The 23,809-nt window shown below is 44.0% G+C and overlaps 2 protein-coding genes across 3 annotated transcripts in view; one reads left to right on the top strand and one right to left on the bottom strand.

The window, feature by feature from the left end:
- stx17 (syntaxin 17) overlaps nt 1-22,074 on the top strand; it is a 156,515-nt gene extending 134,441 nt beyond the window's left edge. For both annotated transcript variants that reach the window (XM_070881121.1, XM_070881122.1), the window contains 4 exons: nt 11,538-11,662; nt 16,966-17,016; nt 21,121-21,207; nt 21,561-22,074. In XM_070881121.1, the coding sequence (XP_070737222.1) occupies nt 11,538-11,662; nt 16,966-17,016; nt 21,121-21,207; nt 21,561-21,809 (512 nt within the window). In that variant the 3' untranslated portion in view covers nt 21,810-22,074. The remainder of the gene's footprint in view (nt 1-11,537; nt 11,663-16,965; nt 17,017-21,120; nt 21,208-21,560) is intronic.
- Nucleotides 22,075-22,125: 51 nt separating this feature from the next.
- erp44 (endoplasmic reticulum protein 44) overlaps nt 22,126-23,809 on the bottom strand; it is a 128,779-nt gene continuing 127,095 nt past the window's right edge. The window contains exon 12 of the mRNA XM_070881120.1: nt 22,126-22,766. Within this exon, the coding sequence (XP_070737221.1) occupies nt 22,662-22,766 (105 nt within the window). The 3' untranslated portion in view covers nt 22,126-22,661. The remainder of the gene's footprint in view (nt 22,767-23,809) is intronic.

Raw genomic sequence — 23,809 nt, 5'->3', positions numbered from 1 at the left:
AAGATTCACATGGTCTGGTTTAGTCTGCAAGAGTAGCCGAGGAGGGAGGGAAGTTGGTGGCAAGGGAGTGGAGATAGTTGGAGATGGACTGGAAGGCTATTTCCAGTGGTGTTCCATAGGGCTCAGTACTCGGTCCCTTACATTTTGTAGTATATATGAATGATTTAGATTTAAATAGAGGAGGCATGATAAAGAAATTTGCAGATGATACAAAAATTGGTTGACAGTGAGGAGGAAAGCTCTAGACTGTAGGAGAATATCGTTGAACTGGTCATTTGGGCAGAAAAGTGTCCTATGAAATTCAATCTGGAAAAGTGTGAGGTAATGCATTTGGGGAGGGGCAACAAGGCAAGGGAATACACAATAAATTGGAAGATACTGGGAGATGTGGAGGAACAGAGGGACCTTGGATTATATGTCCATAGATTCTTAAAGGTAGCAGGACAGGTCGATAAGCCAGGTAAAAAGGCATATAGAATGCTTTCCTTTATTAGCCGAGGCAGAGAATACAAGAGCAGGGAAGTTATGCTAGAACTGTATACAAAACTAGTTAGGCCACAGCTTGAGTACTGCGTGCAGTTCTGGTCACCACAAAAGAACATAAGAAACAGGAGCAGGAGTAGGCCACCTGGCCCCTCGAGCCTGCTCCGCCATTTAATAAGATCATGGCTGATCTGATTATGGACTCAGTTCCACTTCCCTACCCGCTCCCCATAATCCTTTATTTCCTTATCACTCAAAAATCTGTCTATCTCTGCCTTGAATATATTCAATGACCTAATCTCCACAGCTCTCTGGGGCAGAGAATTCTATAGATTTTCAACCCTCTGAGAGAATTCCTCCTCATCTCAGTTTTAAATGGGCGGCCCTTTATTCTGAGACTATACCCTAGTTTTAGTTTCCCCTATGAGTGGAAATATCCTCTCTGCATCCACTTTGTTGAGCCCCCTCATTATTTTATATGTTTCAATAAGACCACCTCTCATTCTTCTGAACTCCAATGTGTATTACAGAAAGGATGTGATTGCACTAGATAGGGTGCAGAGAAGATTTACGAGGATGTTGCCAGGACTGGAAAACTTTTAACTATGAGGATAGATTGGACAGGCTGGGGTTGTTTTCCTTGGAATAGGAGGCTGAGGGGAGATTTATTTGAGGTGTATAAAAGTATGAGGGGCCGAGATAGTGGACAGGAAGGACCTAATTCCCTTAGCAGAGGGGTCAATAATCAGGGGGCATAGATTTAAAGTAGTTGGTAGAAGGATTAGAGGGGAGATGAGGAAATATTTCTTCACCCAGAGGGTGCTGGGAGTCTGGAACTCACTGCATGAAAGGACGGTAGAGGCAGAAACTCTCATCACATTTAAAAGGTATTTGGATGTGCACTTAAAGAGCCGTAACCTAAAGGGCTACGGACCTAGTGCTGGAAAGTGGGATTAGGCTGGGTAACTCTTTTTTGACCGGCACGGACACGATGGGCCAAATGGCCTCCTTCTGTGTGATAATTTTTCTATGATTCTAAAATTTAAACTTGTTCAGAACTTGATGTCAGGCAAGAAATCTAATAGCACAGGCGTGACCATTGGGTATTGGAAGAGGTAGAGCTGGATAAGAATGTAAGAACATAAGAATTAGGAGCAGGAGTAGGCCGAATGGCCCCTTGAGCCTGCTCCGTCATTCAGTAAGATCATGGCTGACCATCGACCTCAACTCCACTTTACCATCCGATCCCCATATCCCTTGATTCCCCTATAGTCCAAGGGGCTGAAATTTACCCCCGCCGGAAACAGGTTGCACCTACCATTTTTCTTATGTTTTGGCCGCCCCAATGGATGCGGCAGCCCATCTTGCGAAATTCAGCACTTTGACATTTTTTTTCGAGCAGGGCGGAAGTTAAAGTCACAATGGGGGCAGAAGCGGCGAGTCCATCATAATGGGGGCGGGACGGACTCTCCACCACCGTCAGTCATCAGCGCTGGGCTGGTGACGTCATCGCGCTGACGCGTCAACACGTTTCTCCCCTTCAGTTGAAGGGGAGAGCCGCTGCGAGCTCTGCAGCTTTTTAAGTTAGGTCCACTGGGCCACCAGGGAGGGTTTCGGCCAGGCCAGCAGCCTGGCACCCAAGAGAGGGTACCAGGCTGCCTGTTGGCGGCCCGACAGAACCCGGGGGCATAATTGTCGGGCCGACCTGGCAGTCGGCCGACTAAATAAAATCAGATGGCGGCCGCGGCAGTGTGCCCTCCCCTTTAATGAAGGCTGCACTGCCATTTCACACACACTGCAAACACAGTGCACCAGCAGAAAAAACTGTCGGGGACACCAAGCGGCAGAAGGAAGATTTTCTAAGATGAATTTTGCTTGCGGGGCAGGACAGCAGAGCGTGCTTTGATAATGCATTTAGGAGAGTTCGGCAGCAGTGGGGCGGAAGTAGGGACCGCCAGAAAAACCACTGGGGAGAATTTCGCAAGCGGCGGCTATTCGACTACAAATCGACAGCCGTTTGACACTGCTGCTTTCCGGCGGTAACAGGCTTTATCGGGAGGCTGGATTTCGGCCCCCAAAAATCTATCTATCTAATATACTCAATGGTTCAGCATCCACAGCCGTTTGGGGCAGAAAATTCCAAAAATTCACAACCCTCTAAGTGAAGAAATTGCTCCTCCTCTTAGTCTTAAAAGGCTGATCCCTTATCTGAGACCTCTAGTTCTAGATTCTCCAGCCAGGGTAAACAATCTTTCAACATCTATCCTTTCAATCCCCCTCAGAATCTTGTATGTTTCAATGAAATCACCTCTCATTCTTCTAAACTTCAGCAAGTATAGGGCTAATCTACTCAATCTTTCCTCATAGGACAATGTTCTCATCCCAGGAATCAATCGAGTGAACCTTCGTTGCACCGCCTCTAAGGCAACTATTTCCTTCCTCAGATAAGGAGACCAAAACTGTGCACAGTACTCCAGGTGTGGTCTCACCAAAGCCCTGTACAATTGTAGCAAGACTTCCTTACTCTTGTACTCCAATTCCCTAGCAATAAAGGCCAACATGCCATTTGCCTTCCTAATTGCTTGTTGTACCTGCATGCTAACTCACTGTATTTCTTGTACGAGGACACCTAAATCTCGCTGAACACCAACATTTAATAGTTTCTTATTTAAAAAATGTTCTATTTTCTTATTCTTCCTATAAAGTGAATAACCTCACATTTCCCCACATTATACTCCATCTACCACCTTATTGCCCACTCACTTAACCTGTCTATATCCCTTTGAGGCTCTGTGTGGCTTCCTCACAGCTTATTTTCCCACCTTGCTTTGTATCGTCAGCAAACTTGGATACATTGCACTCGGTCCCTTCATCTAAGTTATTAAAATAGATTGTAAATAGCTGAGGCTCAAGCACTGATCCTTGCGGAACCCCATTAGTTACAGCCTGCCAACCGGAAAATTACCCGTTTATCCCTACTCTGTTTTCTGTCCATTAACCAATCCTATATCCATGCTAATATATTACCCCCAACCCTATGTGCTCTTATCTTGTGTAACAACCTTTTATGTGGCACCTTATCGAATGCTTTTTGACAATCCAAATGTACTACATTCACTAGTTTTCCTTTTATCCTGCTAGTTACATAGAATCATAGAATGCTTACAGCACAGAAGGATGCCATTTGGCCTGTCAAGCCTGTGCCGGCTCTCTGCAAAAGCACTCCAGCTAGTCCCACTCGCCCGTTCTTTCCCCGTAATACAGCAAATTTTTTTCCTTCAGGTAGTTATCTAATTCCCTTTTGAAAGCCACAATTGAATCTACCTCCACCACCCTTTCAGGCAGTGAATTTTAGATCTCATGTCGCCTTTGGTTCTTCTGCCAATCATCTTCAATCTGTGACCTCTGGTTCTCGACCCTTCTGCCAATGGGAACAGTTCTCTCTATCTACTATGTCAAGACCTGTCATGATTTTGGATACCTCTATCAAGTCTTCTCTCAATCTTCCTATGCTCCAAGAAGAACAATCCCAGCTTCTCCAGTCTATCCAGGTAACTGAAGTCCCTCATTCCTGGAACCATTCTTGTAAATCTTTTCTGCATTCTCTCTAAGGCCTTCACATCCTCCCTAAAGTGTTATACCCAGAATTGGACACAATACTCCAGTTGAGAAGAACCAAAGGCGACATGAGGAAAAAAAAAATTACGCAACGAGGGTTTTATAAAGGTTCATCATAATTTCCTTCCTTTTGTATACTATGCCTCTGTTTATCAAGCCCAGGATCCCCTATGCTTTTTTAACTGCTTTCTCAACCTGCCCTGCCACCTTAAACAGTTTGTGCACATATACCCCCAGGTCTCTCTGTTCCTGCACCCACTTTAGAATTGTACCCTTTAGTTTATATTTTGTACTCTGCCTTTATTTATAAAGCCCAGGAACACGTATGCTTTTAAAACTGGTTTCTCAACCTGCCCTGGCACCTTCAATGATTTATGCACATATACTCCCAGGTCTCTCTGTTTATGCACCCACTTTAGAATTGTATCCTTTTGTTTATATTGCCTCTCTTCGTTCCTCCTACCAAATGTATCACTGCACTTTTCTGCGTTAAATTTCATCTGCCACGTGTACACTCATTCCACCAGCCTGTCTATGTCTTCTTGAAGTCTATCACTATCCTCCTCACTGTTCACTATACTTCCAAGTTTTGTGTCATCTGCAGATTTTGAAATTGTACCCTGTACGCCCAAGTCAAAGTCATCAATATATATCAAGAAAAGCAGTGGTCCTACCACTGTATACCTTCCTCCAGTCCCAAAAACAACCGGTCACCCACTACTCTCTGTTTCCTGTCACTTAGCCAATTTTGCATCCATGCTGTCATTGTCCCTTTTATTCCATGGGCTTCAACTTTGCTGGCAAGCCTATTATGTGGCACTTTGTCAAATGTCTTTTGGAAGTCCATGTACACCACATCAATCACATTGCTCTCATCAACCCTTTCTGTTACCTCAACAAAAAACTCAATCAAGTTAGTTAAACACGATTTGCCTTTAATAAATTCATGCTGGCTATCCTTAATTAATCCATACTTGTCCAAGTGACAATTTTGTCTCAGATTATTGTTTCTAAAAGGTTCCCACTACCAAGATTAAACTGACTGGCCTGTAACTGCTGGGTTTATCTTTACTCCCTTTTTTGAATAATGGTATAACATTTGCCATTCTCCAGTCCTTTGGCACCAGCCCCGTATCCAAGGAGAATTGGAAGATTATGGCCAGTACCTCCGCATTTCCACCTTTTACTTCCCTTAACTTCCTAGGATGCATCCCATCCGTCCTGGTGACTTATCTACTTTAAGTACAGCCAACCTTTCTAGTACCTCATTCTTGTCAATTTTTATCCCACCCAATAAATATCTCAACTTCCTCCTCTTTCACTATGACTTTGGCAGCATCTTCTTCCTTGGTAAAGACAGATGCAAAGTACTCATTTAGTACCTCAGCCATGCCCTCTGCCTCCATGCGTAGGTCTCCATTTTGGTCCCTAATCGGCCCCACCCCTCCTCTTACTGCCTGTTTATTATTGATATGCCTATAGAAGACTTTTGGATTCCCTTTTATGTTAGCTACCAATCTATTCTCATACTCTCTCTTTGCCCCTCTTATTTCCTTTTTCACTTTCACTCTGAACTTTTTATATTCAGCCTGGTTCTCATATATTCTCAACTTGACATCTGTCACATGCCCCCTTTTTCTGCTTCAACTTACTCTCTATCTCTTTTGTCATCCAGGGAGCTCTGGTTTTGATTACCCTACCTTTTCCCCCTCGTGGGAATGTACCTCAACTCTACCTGAATCATCTCTTTAAAGGCAGCCCATTGTTTGATTGCAGTCTTGCCTGACAATCTTTGATTCCAATTTACCTGAGCCAGATCCATTCTCAACCCACTGAAATTGGCTTTCCTCCAATTAAATATTTTTTACTCTAGATTGCTCCCTGTCTTTTTCCATAGCTAGTCTAAACCTTATGATACTGTGATCCCTGTTCCTGAAATGTTCCCCTACTGACACTTGAACCACTTGATCCACCTCATTCCCCAGAGCGAGATCCAGCAATGTCTCCTCCCTCGTTGGGCCGGAAATGTGCTGATCAAGAAAGTTCTCCTGAACACACTTCAGAAATTCTCGCCCCTCCCCCTCCCCCCCCCCCCCGGCCCCGTCCTTTACACTATTACTATCACAGTCTATATTAGGATAGTTGAAGTCCCCCATTATCACTACTCTACAGTTCTTGCACCTCTCTGTAATTTCCCTGTAAATTTGCTCCTCTATATCCTTCCCACTAGTTGGCGGCCTATTGAATACACCGAGTAGTGTAATGGCACCTCTATTGTTTCTCAACTCTAACCAAATAGATTCTGTCCTTGAGCCCTCCAGGACATCCTCTCTCTCCAGCACTGTAATATTCTCCTTAATCAATACTGTTACCCATCGCCTGTCTTTCCTTCCCTATCTTTCCTGAACACCTTATATCCAGGAATATTTAGTACCCAATCCTGCCCTTTTTTGAGCCAGGTCTCCGTTATCTCCACAATATCATATTCCCATGTGGCTATTTGCACCTGCAGCTCACCAACCTTATTTACCTCACTTTGCGCATTCACACACATGCACTGTAAACCTATCTTAGATCTTCTTGTATTCACTCTCAAATTTTTCAAACATAATTTCCCTTTCATATTATGATTTTCTAAGTACCCTGTTACCACTTCCTTAATAATGGATTCTAGCATTTTTCTGATGACTGATGCCAGGCTAACTGTTCTCTGTTTTCTCTCTCCCTCCATTCTTGAATAGCTTGAGTTATATTTGCTATCTTCCAATCCGCTGGGACTGTTCCAGAAGCTAGGGAATTTTGGGAGATCACAACCATTGCATCCATTATCTCTGCAGCCACCTCTTTTAGAACCCTAGGATATAGGTCATCAGGTCCAGGGGATTTGTCGGCTTTTAGTCCCATTAGTCTCTCATGTACTTTTTCTCTACTGATCTTAATTACTTTAAGTTCCTCGCTCTCATTAGCCCCTTGGCTCCCCACTATTTTTGGTATGCTTTTTGTGTCTTCTTCTGTGTTCCCAAATATAATTTCTCCTGCCTCAGTCTCTAAGGGACCAATGTAAACTTTTGCTAGTCTCTTCCTTTTTACATACTTGTAAAAGCTCTTATTATTTGCTTTTATATTTCTTGCTAGTTTACTTTCATATTCTATTTTCTGCCATTTTATCAATTTTTTGGGTCATCCTTTGCTGGCTTCTAAAGCTCTCCCAATCCTTAGGCTTACTACAATTCTTCACAATATTATAAGCCAGTTATTTTAATCTAAAACTACCCTTAACCTCTTTAGTTAGCCAGGGATGGATCACTTTTCCCGTAGATTTTTATTTCTCAATGGAACGTATATTTGTTGAGAATTTAGAAATATTTCTTTAAATGTTTGCCACTACTTATCTACCATCGTACCTTTAATCTAATTTACAAATCTACCTTAGCTAACTCGCCCCTCATACCTATGTAATTGGCTTTGTTTAAATTTAAGGGGCCGAAATTGCCCCTCTTTTGAAGAGCCGTTACCACCTCAAAGAGTCGGTAAGCACTTACTACTCAGTCGGGGCGGACGTGCCGACATTTGAGAAATTACCCTCCTTTATTTTTGTGGTGCTGCATGCTACCGCCCCGCCCGTGTTCCCACCCCGTCGGGCATGCGTCGACCCCTTACCGACCGGCGACAATCCCCTTTCCGCCCCGCATGGGAAATTGCCCTGCCAACAGGTAGCCCGGCACCGCTTTTGGGTACTGGGCCGCTGGCCCACCTGAAACCCTCCCTGGTTGCCCAGTGGACGCCACTAAAGTTTATGCAGAGCTCGCAGTGGCCCTCTTCTTTAACTGAAAGGGAGGGATGTTGTGACGCATCAGCGTGACGCGGACGTGCTGTGCGCGGACATCAGCGCGGTGCATGGTCAGCACGGCTCTTATGAATCGGCCCGCCTTCTGTCCCGCGCTCGACCGATTTCCGCCCCGCCACAGCCCAACTTTACCACCCCGCCAGAAGAAAAATAAAAAAGAGGGCAAAAGCGCTCCAGTCTTGGGGCAGTAAATCAACAAAGAAAATGGTGAATGTGCCCCGTTTCGGTTGGAGGGCATTTTCGGCCCCTAAGACTCTAGCTTCGGACTTAAGAATGACACTATCAAGTTCAATGTGAAATACTAATATATTATGATCACTCTTCCCTTGAAGATCCTTTACTAGAAGATTACTAATTCACTGTCTCATTACACAAAACAAGATCTAAAATAGCCTGTTCCCTGGTTGGTTCTATGACATATTGTTCTAGGAGACTGGCACGAATGCATTCCATGAACTCGTCCTCCAGACTATCCTTGCCAATTTGATTTGAACATTTCTATATGAAGATTAAAGTCCTCCATGATTATTGCATTATGTTTGCTCCAAGCACCTATTATTTCTTGATTAATACTCTGTCCAATGCTACAGCTACTGTTCGGGGGCTTATAAACTACTCCCAACACTGTTTTCTGCCCCTTGTTATTTCTTATCTCCACCCATGTTGATTCTACTTCCTGATCTTCTGAGCCAAGATCCTTTCTCGCTACTGTCCTTATTTCACTCTTAATTATCGGGGCTACTCCCCCCCCCCCCCACCCCACCCCACCCCCGTCTTGTTCCTATCTTTTCAAAATGTCAAGTACCCTGGAATATTTAGTTTCCAACCCTGATCACCTTGCAACCATGTATCTGTAATGGCTATTGGATCAAACCTATTTATATCTATTTGTGCCACCAATTCATCTATCTTGTTACAGATGCTTCGTGCATTCAGGTAAAGAGCCTTTAGTTTTAACTTTTTACCTGCTTTCATCTTACTCACTGATGCACTATTACCTTTAAACTCTCTGGGCTAGAATTTCCTATGGCTTACCGCTCAGTTGGCCATTGCGGGTGGTAATCAGGTGAACGAAAATGTCCTTACCTGAGTTACGCCGACGGTTTCGAGGTACCACTGGGGAGCTGACCACTGGTGTGCACCATCCTCAGATCACCGTGGCATGATATTTGGCTGAGTGGTGACCCGTAGGTAAGTTTTTAAAAAACGCCCATGAGGATCAGTGGAGCTGGGTGGTAGGTGAGTAACTCTTCAAGAAAAAGATTAGTAATTGGTTTTTTACTAATTATTTTAAAAATGTGTTGTGATTTAGTTTTTATGGCCCCAAGTTTCCACATGATTTGCTCCTGATTTTTAGGAGCAACTGGTGTAGAAACGAATATCTTAGAAATCGGAATTCTCCACATTTAGTTTTCTGCAGTTCTAGTCAGGTAGAACAGTTTCACTTTGGAACAGAATTTTCTTTTCAAAAGGGGGCGTGTCCAGCCACTGACACCTGATTTGAAAGTTTCCACAGTGAAAACGTACTCCAAACTAACTTAGAATGGAGCAAGTGAAGATTTTTGTAGAACTGAAAAAACCTTGTCTACACATTAAAAAATCAGGCGCAGGTTACAAATTAAGCGTCGGGAACGAGGTGGGGGGGGAGGGGGGGGTGAAGGGAAGTCATTAAATTCTACAATCCTTAGTTATACTTATACAAATATTATACAAATAAATCCAACCTGAATAAAAATTTATAAGCAAAGAAAAGATTAAATAAACCATGTTTCTACCTGTGTGAAAGTGCTTCAGGCAGGCCTTTCAGGCAGCGGTGTGGCGTCAGTGTCTCGACGGCAGCGGCAGCAAGCAGCTTTCGAGCTGAGCTGCAGTGCTTGAGGCAGGGGTGTGGCGTCAGTGTCTCGACGGCAGCGGCAGGCAGCAAGCAGCCTTCGAGCTGAGCTGCGGTGCTTGAGGCAGGCTTTCATTTCCCGCGAAGATGCAGCACCCGGACGGACTTGAGGCCATTCGGCCATGGGATTGCAGCGGCGTCAGTGGCTGGCCGGGAGCCGAAGAATGAACACAGGACACACGCAGCTCATTAAGGCTCTTGAGGCTATTCGGCCACGCTTTAGGGGCGGCGTCAGTGGCTGGCCGGCAGCCAAAGATACAGCAGCAGCCTTCGAGCTGTGAGGGGGACTGAGGCCATTTGGACAGGGAGAGGCAGCCACATCGACAGTTTTATATTTAAATTTGCAGAATGGGTGCTGCTTTGTCAACACCACATATTATGCAATGGTTTGATCCATTGCAAAGTTGAATTGGCACTTTTATTTCTCCAAACACACAGTCCTTAATTTGCAGGCACCGGTTCTGCAAGTTTAGCAGTGAAAAGCTGAACTCACTGATTTCAGCAGGTGACTTATTCAGCAGTGCTGCTAAAAGCACTCCCTCACACACAGAAATGTCAAGAAAATTAAAATACAAGTCTTTGCAGGGGTCCAAGAAACAAATCTTCACTTTTTCTGCAGCACTTTTAAAAATGGGCGAGTGCCAATGTTTACTTCAGACTGCGCGTGCGCCAACGCTCCAACGCGCACGCGCAGGGTTGCCGGCACCAAAAACCTCATTTCAATTGTACCCACCCCCTCCTACTTACAAAATCGGCGCAAGTGGTAGGCTCCGCCCCCTGTGCGCCGCGCCAAGCTCCAAGGCGCTCGAGAATATCGCACTTTTTTTCCGGCGCGAAAAACAGGCGCCCAGCTCTGAGGTGCGCCTTTTTCACCGCGTGTGGAAACTTGGGGCCAAAGTGTCTTGGGAATGTTTTTTTGATTTTTTTTTCTAGTTGATGTTTTTCGAAAAATTATTTTTATTGTTTTTCTGGTATTAAGCTCAACCCACAGCCTCGGGGTAAATTTTTATTGATTTTTTTACATTTTTCGCCCATTTTGTTTACGAACCGCCCAATCGACGCTAAATTGCACTTTTTCGCCCAGAATAGGGGTGCAAGGCCTATGTTTTTTGCTTGGCGGATTTAAAAATTTTTTGGGGGGAAGTTTTCGCCGGCGATACTCTTCCTAGTCTTAGCGGTCTTTTGGGTGGTGATCGGGTGCTGGCAGCCTGATAGGAAATTCTAGTCCTCTGTCCCTTCTTGTCACACACTGCTTATCTTCGCCTAATTCACTGCATTGCTCTATTGCCTTGACATTTCTGTTTAGATTGCTAAATTTACCCTCATATAGCCCCTCACACACTTTTAAAGATTTATGTCCACAACTTTCTTTGATTTGACAGACTCGCCAGTTTTATAAATGACCAATCAGCCAAGAGGTGATCTCTTGTACCCAAGGATCTTTTTACTGCAGTGCAATTAAATTCATTTAAAGCATATTTATTTGTGTGAAATCATTTACAGAATTCTAAGAAACCAATGGGATCCGATGCTCAAATAAAAATCTCAATATAAAGTTCCAGGAAAAGGGATTTTTTTAAATAGGAATTGCCTGCAAATGAGGCAGTAGGTGATATTTAAACATCTAAGATTTTTAGACTGAATTTGTGTGACTAGAAATTGTACAGTCCTGGCTCTGAATAGCTTTTATTGCTGTAGGAACATTTATGAGTTCCCAAGACTCTGACTCGTTGTTGTCCCAACATCTGGTTCAGCTGAACATGCCACTGCCACAGATTCCACTGGATCAAGATGCAGCTGAATCATGGGAGAAGCTGGAAGAGGCAAGTCATAATCTCTTAACTTTAAGACAATAACGATGGAAAATTGTAACTAGCAGAAACTCGCAAAACATTTGTGGTCAAATTAGTATCTTTATTGCAACAATACTTGTTTAGACTTATCATCATCTTCATCTATAGAATCAATGCTGATGTCCTCCCTCCCTCTCCTCTCTCCTTCCCTCCCTTCCCCTCCCCTCCTCCCTCTAACTCCCTCCCACCCTCCCTCTAACTCCCTCCCACCCTCCCTCTAATTCCCTCCCACCCTCCCTCTAATTCCCTCCCACCCTCCCTCTAACTCTCTCCCACCCTCCCTCTAACTCTCTCCCACCCTCCCTCTAACTCTCTCCCACCCGCCCTCTAACTCTCTCCCACCCTCCCTCTAACTCTCTCCCACCCTCCCTCTAACTCTCTCCCACCCTCCCTCTAACTCTCTCCCACCCTCCCTCTAACTCCCTCCCACCCTCCCTCTAACTCTCTCCCACCCTCCCTCTAACTCTCTCCCACCCTCCCTCTAACTCCCTCCCACACTCCCTCTAACTCCCTCTCTCTCACCCTCTCCCTCTCCCTCACTCTCTCCCTCACTCTCTCCCTCTCCCACCCTCTCTCTCTCCCTCCCACTCTCTCTCTCTCCCTCCCACTCTCTCTCTCTCCCTCCCACCCCCTCTCTCCCTCCCACCCCCTCTCTCTCTCTCCCATCCCTCTCTCTCCCTCCCACCCCTCTCTCTCTCCCTCCCACCCCTCTCTCTCTCCCTCCCACCCCTCTCTCTCTCCCTCCCACCCCTCTCTCTCCTTCCCACCCCTCTCTCTCTCCCTCCCACCCCTCTCTCTCTCCCTCCCACCCCTCTCTCTCTCCCTCCCACCCCTCTCTCTCTCCCTCCCACCCCTCTCTCTCTCCCTCCCACCCCTCTCTCTCTCCCTCCCACCCCTCTCTCTCTCCCTCCCACCCCTCTCTCTCTCCCTCCCACCCCTCTCTCTCTCCCTCCCACCCCTCTCTCTCTCCCTCCCACCCCTCTCTCTCTCCCTCCCTCCCACCCCTCTTTCTCTCTCTCTCTCTCCCACCCTCTCTCTCTCTCTCCCACCCTCGCTCTCTCTCTCTCCCACCTCGCTCTCTCTCCATCTCCCACCCTCTCTCTCTTTCTCTCCATCTCCCACCCTCTCTCTCTTTCTCTCCATCTCCCACCCTCTCTCTCTCTCTCCATCTCCCACCCTCTCTCTCTCTCTCTCTCTCTCCATCTCCCACCCTCTCTCTCTCTCTCTCTCTCTCTCTCCATCTCCCACCCTCTCTCTCTCTCTCTCTCTCCATCTCCCACCCTCTCTCTCCATCTCATAGAAACATAGAAAATAGGTGCAGGAGTAGGCCATTCAGCCCTTCGAGCCTGAACCGCCATTCAATAAGATCATGGCTGATCATTCCCTCAGTACCCCTTTCCTGCTTTCTCTCCATACACCTTGATCCCCTTAGCCGAAAAGGCCATATCTAACTCCCTCTTGAATATATCCAATGAACTGGCATCAACAACTCTCTGCGGCAGGGCAGTCCATAGGTTAACAACTCTCTGAGTGAAGAAGTTTCTCCTCATCTCAGTCCTAAATGGCCTACTCCTTATCCTAAGACTATGTCTCCTGGTTCTGGACTTCCCCAACATCGGGAACATTCTTCCCGCATCTAAGCTGTCCAGTCCCGTCAGAATCTTATACGTTTCTATGAGATCCCCTCTCATCCTTCTAAACTCCAGTGAAAAAAGGACTAGTTGATCCAGTCTCTCCTCATATGACAGTCCAGCCATCCCTGGAATCAGTCTGGTGAACCTTCGCTGCACTCCCTCAATAGCAAGAACGTCCTTCCTCAGATTAGGAGACCAAAACGGAACACAATATTCCAGGTGAGGCCTCACTAAGGCCCTGTACAACTGCAGTAAGACCTCCCTGCTCCTATACTCAAATCCCCTAGCTATGAAGGCCAACATACCATTTGCCGCCTTCACCGCCTGTTGTACCTGCATGCCCACTTTCAGTGACTGATGAACCATGACACCCAGGTCTCGTTGAACCTCCCCTTTTCCTAATCTGCTGCCATTCAGATAATATTCTGCCATTGTGTTTTTGCCCCCAAAATGGATAACCTGACATTTATCCACATTATACTGCATCTGCCATGCATTTGCCCACTCACCTAACCTGTCCAAGTCACCCTGCAGCCTCTTAGCGTCCTCCTCACAGCTCACACCGCCACCCAGCTTAGTGTCATCTGCAAACTTGGAGATATTGCACTTAATTCCTTCATCTAAATAGTTAATGTATATTGTAAAGAGCTGGGGTCCTAGCACTGAGTCCTGCGGCACTCCACTAGTCACTGCCTGCCATTCTGAAAAGGACCCGTTTATCCTGACTCTCTGCTTCCTGACTGCCAACCAGTTCTCTATCCACGTCAGTACATTACCCCCAATACCATGTGCTTTAATTTTGCACACCAATCTCTTGTGTGAGACCTTGCCAAAAGCCTTTTGAAAGTCCAAATACACCACATCCACTGGTTCTCCCTTGTCCACTCTGCTAGTTACATCCTCAAAAAATTCCAGAAGATTCGACAAGCATGATTTCCCTTTCATAAATCCATGCTGACTCGGTCCGATCCTGTCACTGCTTTCCAAATGCGCTGCTATTTCGAGGGCCACTTCCTTAAGTACTCTGGGATGCAGACTATCAGGCCCCGGGGATTTATCGGCCTTCAATCCCATCAATTTCCCTAACACAATTTCCCGCCTAATAAGGATATCCTTCAGTTCCTCCTTCTCACTAGACCCACTGTCCCCTAGTACATTTGGAAGGTTATTTGTGTCTTCCTTCATGAAGATAGAACCAAATATTTGTTCAATTGGTCTGCCATTTCTTTGTTCCCCATTATAAATTCACCTGAATCCGACTGCAAGGGACCTACGTTTGTCTTCATTAATTTTTTTCTCTTCACATATCTATAGAAGCTTTTGCAGTCAGTTTTTATGTTTTCTGCAAGCTTCCTCTCGTACTCTATTTTCCCCTTCTTAATTAAACCCTTAGTCCTCCTCTGTTGAATTCTAAATTTCTCCCAGTCCTCAGGTTTGTTGCTTTCTCTAGCCAATTTATATGCCTCTTCCTTGGCTTTAACACCATCCTTAATTTCCCTTGTTAGCCATGGTTAAGCCACCTTTTATTTTTACTCCAGACAGGGATGTACAATTACTGGAGTTCATCCATGTGATCTTTAAACGTTTGCCATTGCTTATCCACCGTCAACCCTTTAAGTATCCTTTGCCAGTCTATTCTAACCAATTCACGCCTCATACCATCGAAGTTACCTTTCCTTAAGTTCAGGACCCTTGTTTCTGAATTAACTGTGTCACTCTCCATCTTAATAAAGAATTCTACCATATTATGGTCACTCTTCCCCAAGGGGCCTCGCACAACAAGATTGCTAATTAGTCCCTTCTCATTACACATCACCCAGCCTAGGATGGCCAGCTCTCTGGTTGGTTCCTCGACATATTGGTATAGAAAACCAACCCTAATACACTCCAAGAAATCCTCCTCCACCGCATTGCTACCAGTTAGGTTAGCCCAATCAATATGTAGATTAAAGTCGCCCATGATAACTGCTGTACCTTTATTGCACACATCCCTTATTTCTTGTTTGATGCTGTCCCCAACCTCACTACTACTGTTTGGTGGTCTGTACACAACTCCCACTAACGTTTTCTGCCCTTTGGTATTCTGCAGCTCCACCCATACCGATTCCACATCATCCAGGCTAATGTCCCTTCTTACTATTGCATTAATTTCCTCTTTAACCAGCAACGCCATCCCGCCTCCTTTTCCTCTCTGCCTATCCTTCCTAAATGTTGAATACCCCTGGATGTTGAGTTCCCAGCCTTGTTCACCCTGGAGCCATGTCTCCGTGATGCCAATGATATCATATCCGTTAACTGCTGTCTGCACAGTTAATTCGTCCACCTTATTCCGAATACTCCTCGCATTGAGGCACAGAGCCTTCATACTTGTCTTTTTAACACACTTTGCCCCTTTAGAATTTTGCTGTAATGTGGCCCTTTTTGTTTTTTGTGTTGGGTTTCTCTGCCCTCCACTTTTACTATTCTCCTTTCTATCTTTTGCTTCTGCCTCCATTTTATTTCCCTCTGTCTCCCTGCATAGGTTCCCACCCCCTGCCATGTTAGTTTAACTCCTCCCCAACAGCACTAGCAAACACTCCCCCTAGGACATTGGTTCCGGTCCTGCCGAGGTGCAGACCGTCCGGTTTATACTGGTCCCACCTGCCCCAGAACTGGTTCCAATGTTCCTGGAATTTGAATCCCTCTCTCTTGCACCACTCCTCAAGCCACGTATTCATCTGGGCTATCCTGCGATTCCTACTCTGACTAGCACGTGGCACTGGTAGTAATTCTGAGATTACTACTTTTGAGGTCCTACTTTTTAATTCAGCTCCTAGCTCCCTAAATTTGTCTCGTAGGACCTCATCCTGTTTTTTTACCTGTATCGTTGGTACCTATATGCACCATGACAACTGGCTGTTCACTCTCCCTCTCCCACCCACCCTCCCTTTCCCTCTCCTTCTCCCACCCTCCCTCTCTTTCTCCCACCCTCCCTCTCTGTTTCGCTCTCACCCGCTGCTCACTCCTCCCGGATCCGCCCCCATGCCCAAGCCCATTTGCTCCACCGCCGTCTCCTCTTTGGAGCAGATGCAGCGTCAATGAAACTTTAAAAATTCACGCCATCGCTCCCTGTCCTGATTGGTTACGAGGTCAGGCGGGCCCTGATCGTACATTGGTCGGTACAACTCTCATTCAGTCCGGACCACATGCTCCCAGCCTCCGGCCCAACTCTAGGACAGACAAAACCTGACTTATTATTTTAAATTTTTTGTAACACATCAGTTTTGCTTTGTGTTTTCTCTTTTTGGTATCATCTGTGTTTAGTCTCTAATTCTTAAATACTTCAAAAGTTTATATAGCTTATTATATGGAGTGTGCATGCTCCGATAATGTAAATACTAAGAGTATTTAATTTCCTTTATCTCTATATAAATTATGTTGGCAAATAGTGAGGATTACTACAGGCACTTTTGGATATTTGTATCGAACTGATTTTCTTCCAAACCCCTCTTCTATGTTTTCTCCACTGCTTGCCTCATGGTAGCTCTACCTCTTCTGCTTTTAATTTCCTTGTGACCCCATCTCTCCCCTCCCCCCAATGGTAATTATTATCTGTACAAGCAGTAGTTTGTAATGTTAATGTACGTATTTATTTTTCAGAATTTAATTGATCTTAGCAAATTGGTAAATGGATTTTCTCAGCTGCTTCATGTAAGTATTTATCTTCCAATTACTTGTTTACTGGAATGAAGGAAAAGCTGTATCTTTAGTTCATGGCTGCCATAGGTTTGGGGCTTGCAATAATAATTTATGGTTAAATACAGAATTTCATTTGTAGGAACTAAAAAAATTATTTTATTTTGACGCACAAGCGGCACCATAGTTTAACATCTGGTTCTGGAGAAATTAGATTTAACACCAGTTGTAATTTGTAATGTCCCCATTGCCAAATTAAACATGACCATACATCTGTGGAGTTCAGGACCCAGTGTCAGCATTTGTGAGCTGTACAACCACAACTGTTCTTCAGGCATAACTATTTAATCACTACTCACAAACATATTTGTGTTGTAATTTCCCCTCTTCCTTCTGTTTTCTTCCACTGCTTGCTTCATTACAGGTAGGACATGATTGCACTAGAGAGGGTACAGAGGAGATTTACAAGGATGTTGCCGAGAGTGGAGAATCTTAGCTATAAGGACAGATTGGATAGGCTGGGTTTGTTTTCCTTGGAACAAGGGAGGCTGAGGGGAGACCTCATTGAGGTGTATAAAATTATGAGGGATCTAGATATTGGCCCTTAGCAGAGGGGTCAACAACCAGGGGACATAAATTTAAAGTACTTGGCAGAAGGTTTAGAGGGGAGTTGAGGGGAAATTTCTTCATGCAGAGTGTTGTGGGGATCTGGAACTCATTGCCTGAAAGGGTGGTAGAGGCAGAAACCCTCACCACATTTAAAAAGTACTTGGATGTGCACTTGAAGTGCAGGTTATGGACCTAGAGCTAGAAAATGGGATTAGGCTGGCGCGGACATGATGGGCCGAAATGGCCTCCTTCCGTGCTGTAAACTTCTATGATTCTGTGGTAGCTCTACCTCTTCTGCTTTTAATTTCCTTGTTACTCCATCTCACCCCTTCCCCCAAATGGTAATTACTATCTGTACAAGCAATTCCTCTTATGAATTCTACCAGTCTAAGTTGGAACCTTTACTGCTGATTTATTTTAGCCCATATTTTGAGTCTAAAATATGGGAACTTTGGATAGTAATATTGCATTTACAACTTTATTAAATATGCACCTAGTAAATTCATGTAAACCATGATCCTTCTCCTTTGAAGTAGAGATGCAGCATTTGAAGTCCACAAGAGTATGGAGCTATATTTGGTTTGTGAAGATTCTGAAGGATACAAAATGTGACCATGCAAAAAAGCAAATGAATTTGAGGTGTTATTTTATAGAAATCTGTTTTATATAGACACAAACAGCAGTAGCCCATTACTGCAGAATGATAAAACAGTGGGTTTTAAAGTTATGTAGTTGTGAGAAAAGGGCAATGGTATATTGCACAAAACTATTGGCCCCTGTTTTGATTAAAGAGAATTGCCTCGGTAAGTTACCATAACAACTTTGTGTTTGTAGTGATTAATTTGTACGAATCTTTTTGTGCATTTTAGGAATACATTAGAGATTGTTTGTCAAGAAGTTGGTATCATAAACATTCTGTAGATTGCCTTTTCAAATGTTGTCTTTATATTGGTACAGCAGTACTGAGAAATGAGCTAGAATCATAGTAGCCTTTAGACTTGTATCAGACATTACAAATGCTAAATTTTGTACTTTAATGTAGTTTTAAAGGTGTTGACATGGATCCATAAAGAAGCATGTAACATTTAACCAGAGCAGCAATAATTTAACTCTTAGAAAATGTGCAGAACTGAATGTTTTAATACAAATCGACTAGAAAAGACCCTTTTTCTATGACCCAAGATAATACTAGCAAGTAGTCAAAGGTATGTTGTCTCACGAAAATTTGATTTCTCTGTATTAGCTGGTTTCCTAAAACCATGCACCAATTGAGAGGATAAGTGATGTATTAATGCCAGGTGCAGCACATTGGTAAAAAAATTTTTTAAAGTCCAATCACATTTCTGATCTCAGCAAGGGCATTTGGGAAGGAAAATTAATCACTTGGAACTGCTCGCACCATCTTGAAACAAAATAGTGCAAGAACCTCCCCCTCAGAGAATTTCAAAAATCAGTGTGACTATTTGTACTATCCTTTTTCTGTATTTCTGTGCCGGTGTCCCCTGGACTCCACCTCCCCCGCAACCGGAAGTGGGGCCCTGCAATTGACTACGTTGTTCCTCCGAGCGGCAGGGAGGATGGCGGAAGAGGAGAAAAGAGGGGGGAGGGGGGTAGAGGAGAAAAGAGGGGGGAGGGGGGTAGAGGAGGAGAGAAGAATCGAGAAAGGGGGAGGGAGAGAGAGAGATATATGTAAAAGTGGGTACAGAGCAAGCAAGCGGGGGCGGGGGGGGAGAGAAAGGGAACGGGGGGGGGGGGGGGGGGGAGGGAAGATGTATTACGTTCTTCCAACCCCCTTTACACCCACACCTGATTTCTCAGAAAGCTCGGCGTGTATGCTACAAGGGACATCATTGGAGTGGATGAAATCCAGAAGTCACGACACTCACTATTCACTTCATACCCCACACACAATGCCCCATCTAGGGTGGGGGTAAGGGGCTTTTGCTGGGTTGGTGGAGATCTATACCCTCTGGCCTCAAGTCAGAATGGATTGAATTATACTTTGCAGTCAGTCAGATCTTGGGCTGGGCAGTTCCAGTTACACATTCCAGAGAAACTTCATGGCTCTCCATTATCACATGACCTGATTGGGTCCCCTTAGAGAATAAATCAGACAATAACTGTGTCCTTCAAAAATACATTCTATTACATCACCTCTTTGATATACCCTCACCCCATTTTCTCCTAAACTGACTCACTGATTTAATGGGTGGCAGTAGCCCTTTGGTACCACTCCTATGTGAAGATTCTTCAAGCAGGAAAAGTGGCATGTTATTTGACTCGGGGAGGGGGACACATCATAGCTGAGCCCAACTCTCTTCCCAGCCAATCTTGCATACTTTCCAGCTCAAGTCATTACATATGAAGATTCATGTTTTAGCAAAACTAGCCCTTTTGTTGACTAGATCAGCTAATTGAGCATTGAATTGACCACTAGTAAGCACACACAGGCACAAAGCCACCGGGAATGTGGCCCCATAAGCTTAAATTTTTAGAAAAACAAAATATCCGCACTTACCTACAACTTATTAACTTATTTTGTGTTAGCTAGAAGCAACGTTTGAGTTTGTCACAAAACATTTGCTGCCCGAGTTCTTGAAACCAGCAGTTGAATCAAAGCAGGGTAATAAGGAATGACAGACCGACAGCAGTAGATATTTTTACAGCATTTAGGAATATGCTTCCCCTTTAAGGGAAGGGCATTAATTATTTGTAACTAAAAATCCCTGTACCCCTTTCCATGTTGTTTCAAAGGATCCATTGGTATATGTAAAACAAATCGAAAGAGAATGTTTATGGTGGCGTGAACCTCTACCAATTATCTAATGATTGCGCACTTGAGATATGTCACTGACAGCGTATGGTGAGAAGTTTGAAAGACCAGATGTATATATTTATGCTAGTTCCAGGCTATGCCAGAAATGTGTTTTTGAACTAAATTTGCAGAATGTGTGACGATTTAAATATTGAAATTTACTTCTCAAGTGGTTGACAGTTTTCTTCCTCCCCTCTACGGTCCTTCAGCTTGTCAGTGCCGTAGGGGGGCCTGGACCTCGACCTCCCTGCCTCCACAGGGAGGCACAGCTGAGATCAGGAACTCCAAGGTGTGACCATTACATCTTCCCCATATCATGTTTTTACCTCAAGCAGATTGGGCAATATTCATTCTGCCTTCCCAATTATTAAAGAAATGAACACTTCAAGATCTTTAATAAAGGATTCATAATGATTTTTTTGGTTATGAATTAGAACTGCTGGCCCTGTGGGTTAAAATAGCACCAATCTATAATCATTTAAAGACACATTTAGTATTGATAAATATTTAAACACTTGGCAAACTATGTGAACAGTCTACGAGGGAAGTGGTAGAGGAGTTACTGTTAAATTGTAGATGCATTGACGAGCAGATGAAAGATGCAGCAAACTCTGATTATAGGAATTATAATTGTGTGTAGTGGTTGACTGCTGCTTCCCAGCTGGGAAGCTAGCACATAATTCCTTTGCATCTAGACCCAACAGGAGAAGATTGACAGCATTGAAGACCATGTCAGTACTGCTGCTGAGAATGTTGAAGAGGGAACCAAGAACCTGGCCCAGGTAGGGATCTTTGCCTGCTGAGTAATCAATGGCACTCTGCCTGCCAGCAATACTCTGAATTAACCCAACTGATTGATCTGGGCTCTCTAATGTTGAGGGAACCAGCAATTAAGAAAATAAGGGAGAAGTGACACACTGCTTGTCAAAAAAAAATCAATCTGTATTGTGATGGTCTCGTGCAGTGAAACCAACTAGCACTGCTCTGTACATAGTAATCATCCATAAAACAGCTGCACTAAAGAAAGACTTTACACTGATGGATTAGTACCAGCTCTTAAGACAGCAAGAAATCACACAGTAACTGACAATCTGGTTTGTGTCTTTGTTAAACCTGTTTTTCATTGATTTTTCAGGCTGCTAAATATAAACTTGCAATGTTGCCTGTGGCAGGTGCTCTCATTGGTGGGGTAATGGGAGGGCCTATTGGTCTCCTGGCAGGCTTCAAAGTGGCAGGCGTCGCAGCTGCAGTCAGTGGAGGGATACTGGGCTTCACCGGTGGGAGGATGTTACTGAAGAAACAGCAGCAGAAGATAGACCAGGAACTTGCACTTTCGTCCAGCTGCCCAGAACTGAAGATTCAAGCTGTAAAAAAATCCAGCTGAACGACCAAGACATTGGCCCTTTCAGAAGAAATACTAAGGCTGGGGAAAAGGATAAAAATATTTTATATACAACTTGCAAGCTGTCAGCAAAATTCATTTCCAACTGACAATCTTAGTCATTGAAAATGAAAAAAAAAACACTGATAACCATATTCAGTACAGCTGATCATCCATTAGTGATGTTTAAAGAATGTACAGTGATTAAATGTTGATTTTTGTATATTTTTAAGTGCTTCATTAAAATATTTACTATTTTAAAAACTCATTTGAATGCAAATTGTATGACTGTAGCTTGAACAAAATCTCTCAACCCCACTTGGTAGGCCACTTATTTTATTTTTGTTTCCTCAAGAGGTCAACACATTCTCTCAAGAATTGACAGTGGAACAGTAACCCCCTCAGCTACTCCCACATAGCAAGTAGTAAATTAACACTTTCCCCTCATTTAAAGAAAAAATGCACCAACAAAATGTGGAAACAGAACACCAAACGATGAGACCTGTTTAATGGGACAATGTAAGTAAGTATGCGGCAGACATACTCCTTCCTGGCAAATACAAGATATGGCCTTTTATTAGAAAAAGTTAGGATCTGCAAATGATCAGTGTTTTCCAGCATTTATACATTTAACAGTTTTATTAAAATCTACTCACTGAATGACCACAGTACAACATATTCACAAGCCAGGGAAGCAAAGAAAAATAAAAACCCACAATTTGTCAGACATTTGTTTTCAGTTTTATCCAAAATAAAAACTGTACACACAGACTTATGAAAATATAGGCTTAGTATTTTTGCCTCTCATCAGGCAAAGCTCTTTGATTTCTGGTCTTGTACAGTTCCTTCATAGATCTATAATTCATCTTTTTCTCTCTTGAGGATGGTATACCTATGTTCACTTGGAGCCAATTTCTGGAATGAGCTTTCTGGAGGGCTGCTTGCAACTTCTTCACTTGGCTAAAGTGGGTTAGGAAAAAAAAGTGTGCATTTGTGAACTGAAGCACTAAAGTAAACTTTTGTAGAAGTTCCTTGCACTTTATCTTTACTAAATTTAAAAGAAAGCATCCATAATTAAACATTTAAAAATGCATAGGATAATCAAGGACAGCCAGCATTGATTTATTAAAGACAAGTTGTGTTTGACAAATTTATCATTTTTTGAAAATGTGACTAATTGGATGGACAAAGAATGCAGTGTATGTGGATTTTTAGAAGTTGTTCAATAAGAGGTTGATGGGATATGGGAACAGGGTGAGTAAATGTGATTAAACCCATTTGTTCATGGAGGGTAATACCAGCATAGACTGGATGGGCCGAATGGCCTGTTCATAGAAACATAGAAAATAGGTGCAGGAGTAGGCCATTTGGCCCTTCTAGCCTGCACCGTCATTCAATGAGTTCATGGCTGAACATTCAACTTCAGTACCCCATTCCTGCTTTCTCGCCATACCCCTTGATCCCCCTAGTAGTAAGGACCTCATCTAACTCCTTTTTGAATATATTTAGTGAATTGGCCTCAACAACTTTCTGTGGTAGAGAATTCCACAGGTTCACCACTCTCTGGGTGAAGAAGTTCCTCTGCATCTCGGTCCTAAATGGCTTACCCCTTATCCATAGACTGTGACCTCTGGTTCTGGACTTCCCCAACATTGGGAACATTCTTCCTGCGTCTAACCCCGTCAGAATTTTAAATGTTTCTATGAGGTCCCCTTCATTCTTCTGAACTCCAGTGAATACAAGCCCAGTTGATCCAGTCTTTCTTGATAGGTCAGTCCCGCCATCCCGGGAATCAGTCTGGTGAACCTTCGCTGCACTCCCTCAATAGCAAGAATGTCCTTCCTCAGGTTAGGAGACCAAAACTGTACACAATACTCAAGGTGTGGCCTCACCAAGGCCCTATACAACTGTAGCAACACCTCCCTGCCCCTGTACTCAAATCCCCTTGCTATGAAGGCCAACATGCCATTTGCTTTCTTAACCGCCTGCTGCACCTGCATGCC

This window comes from Pristiophorus japonicus, chromosome 5 (genome assembly GCF_044704955.1).
Source record: "Pristiophorus japonicus isolate sPriJap1 chromosome 5, sPriJap1.hap1, whole genome shotgun sequence".
Lineage (NCBI taxonomy): Eukaryota > Metazoa > Chordata > Chondrichthyes > Pristiophoridae > Pristiophorus > Pristiophorus japonicus.
Note: the sequence above shows the minus strand (reverse complement) of the source record. Positions and strands in the feature narration are given on the sequence as shown.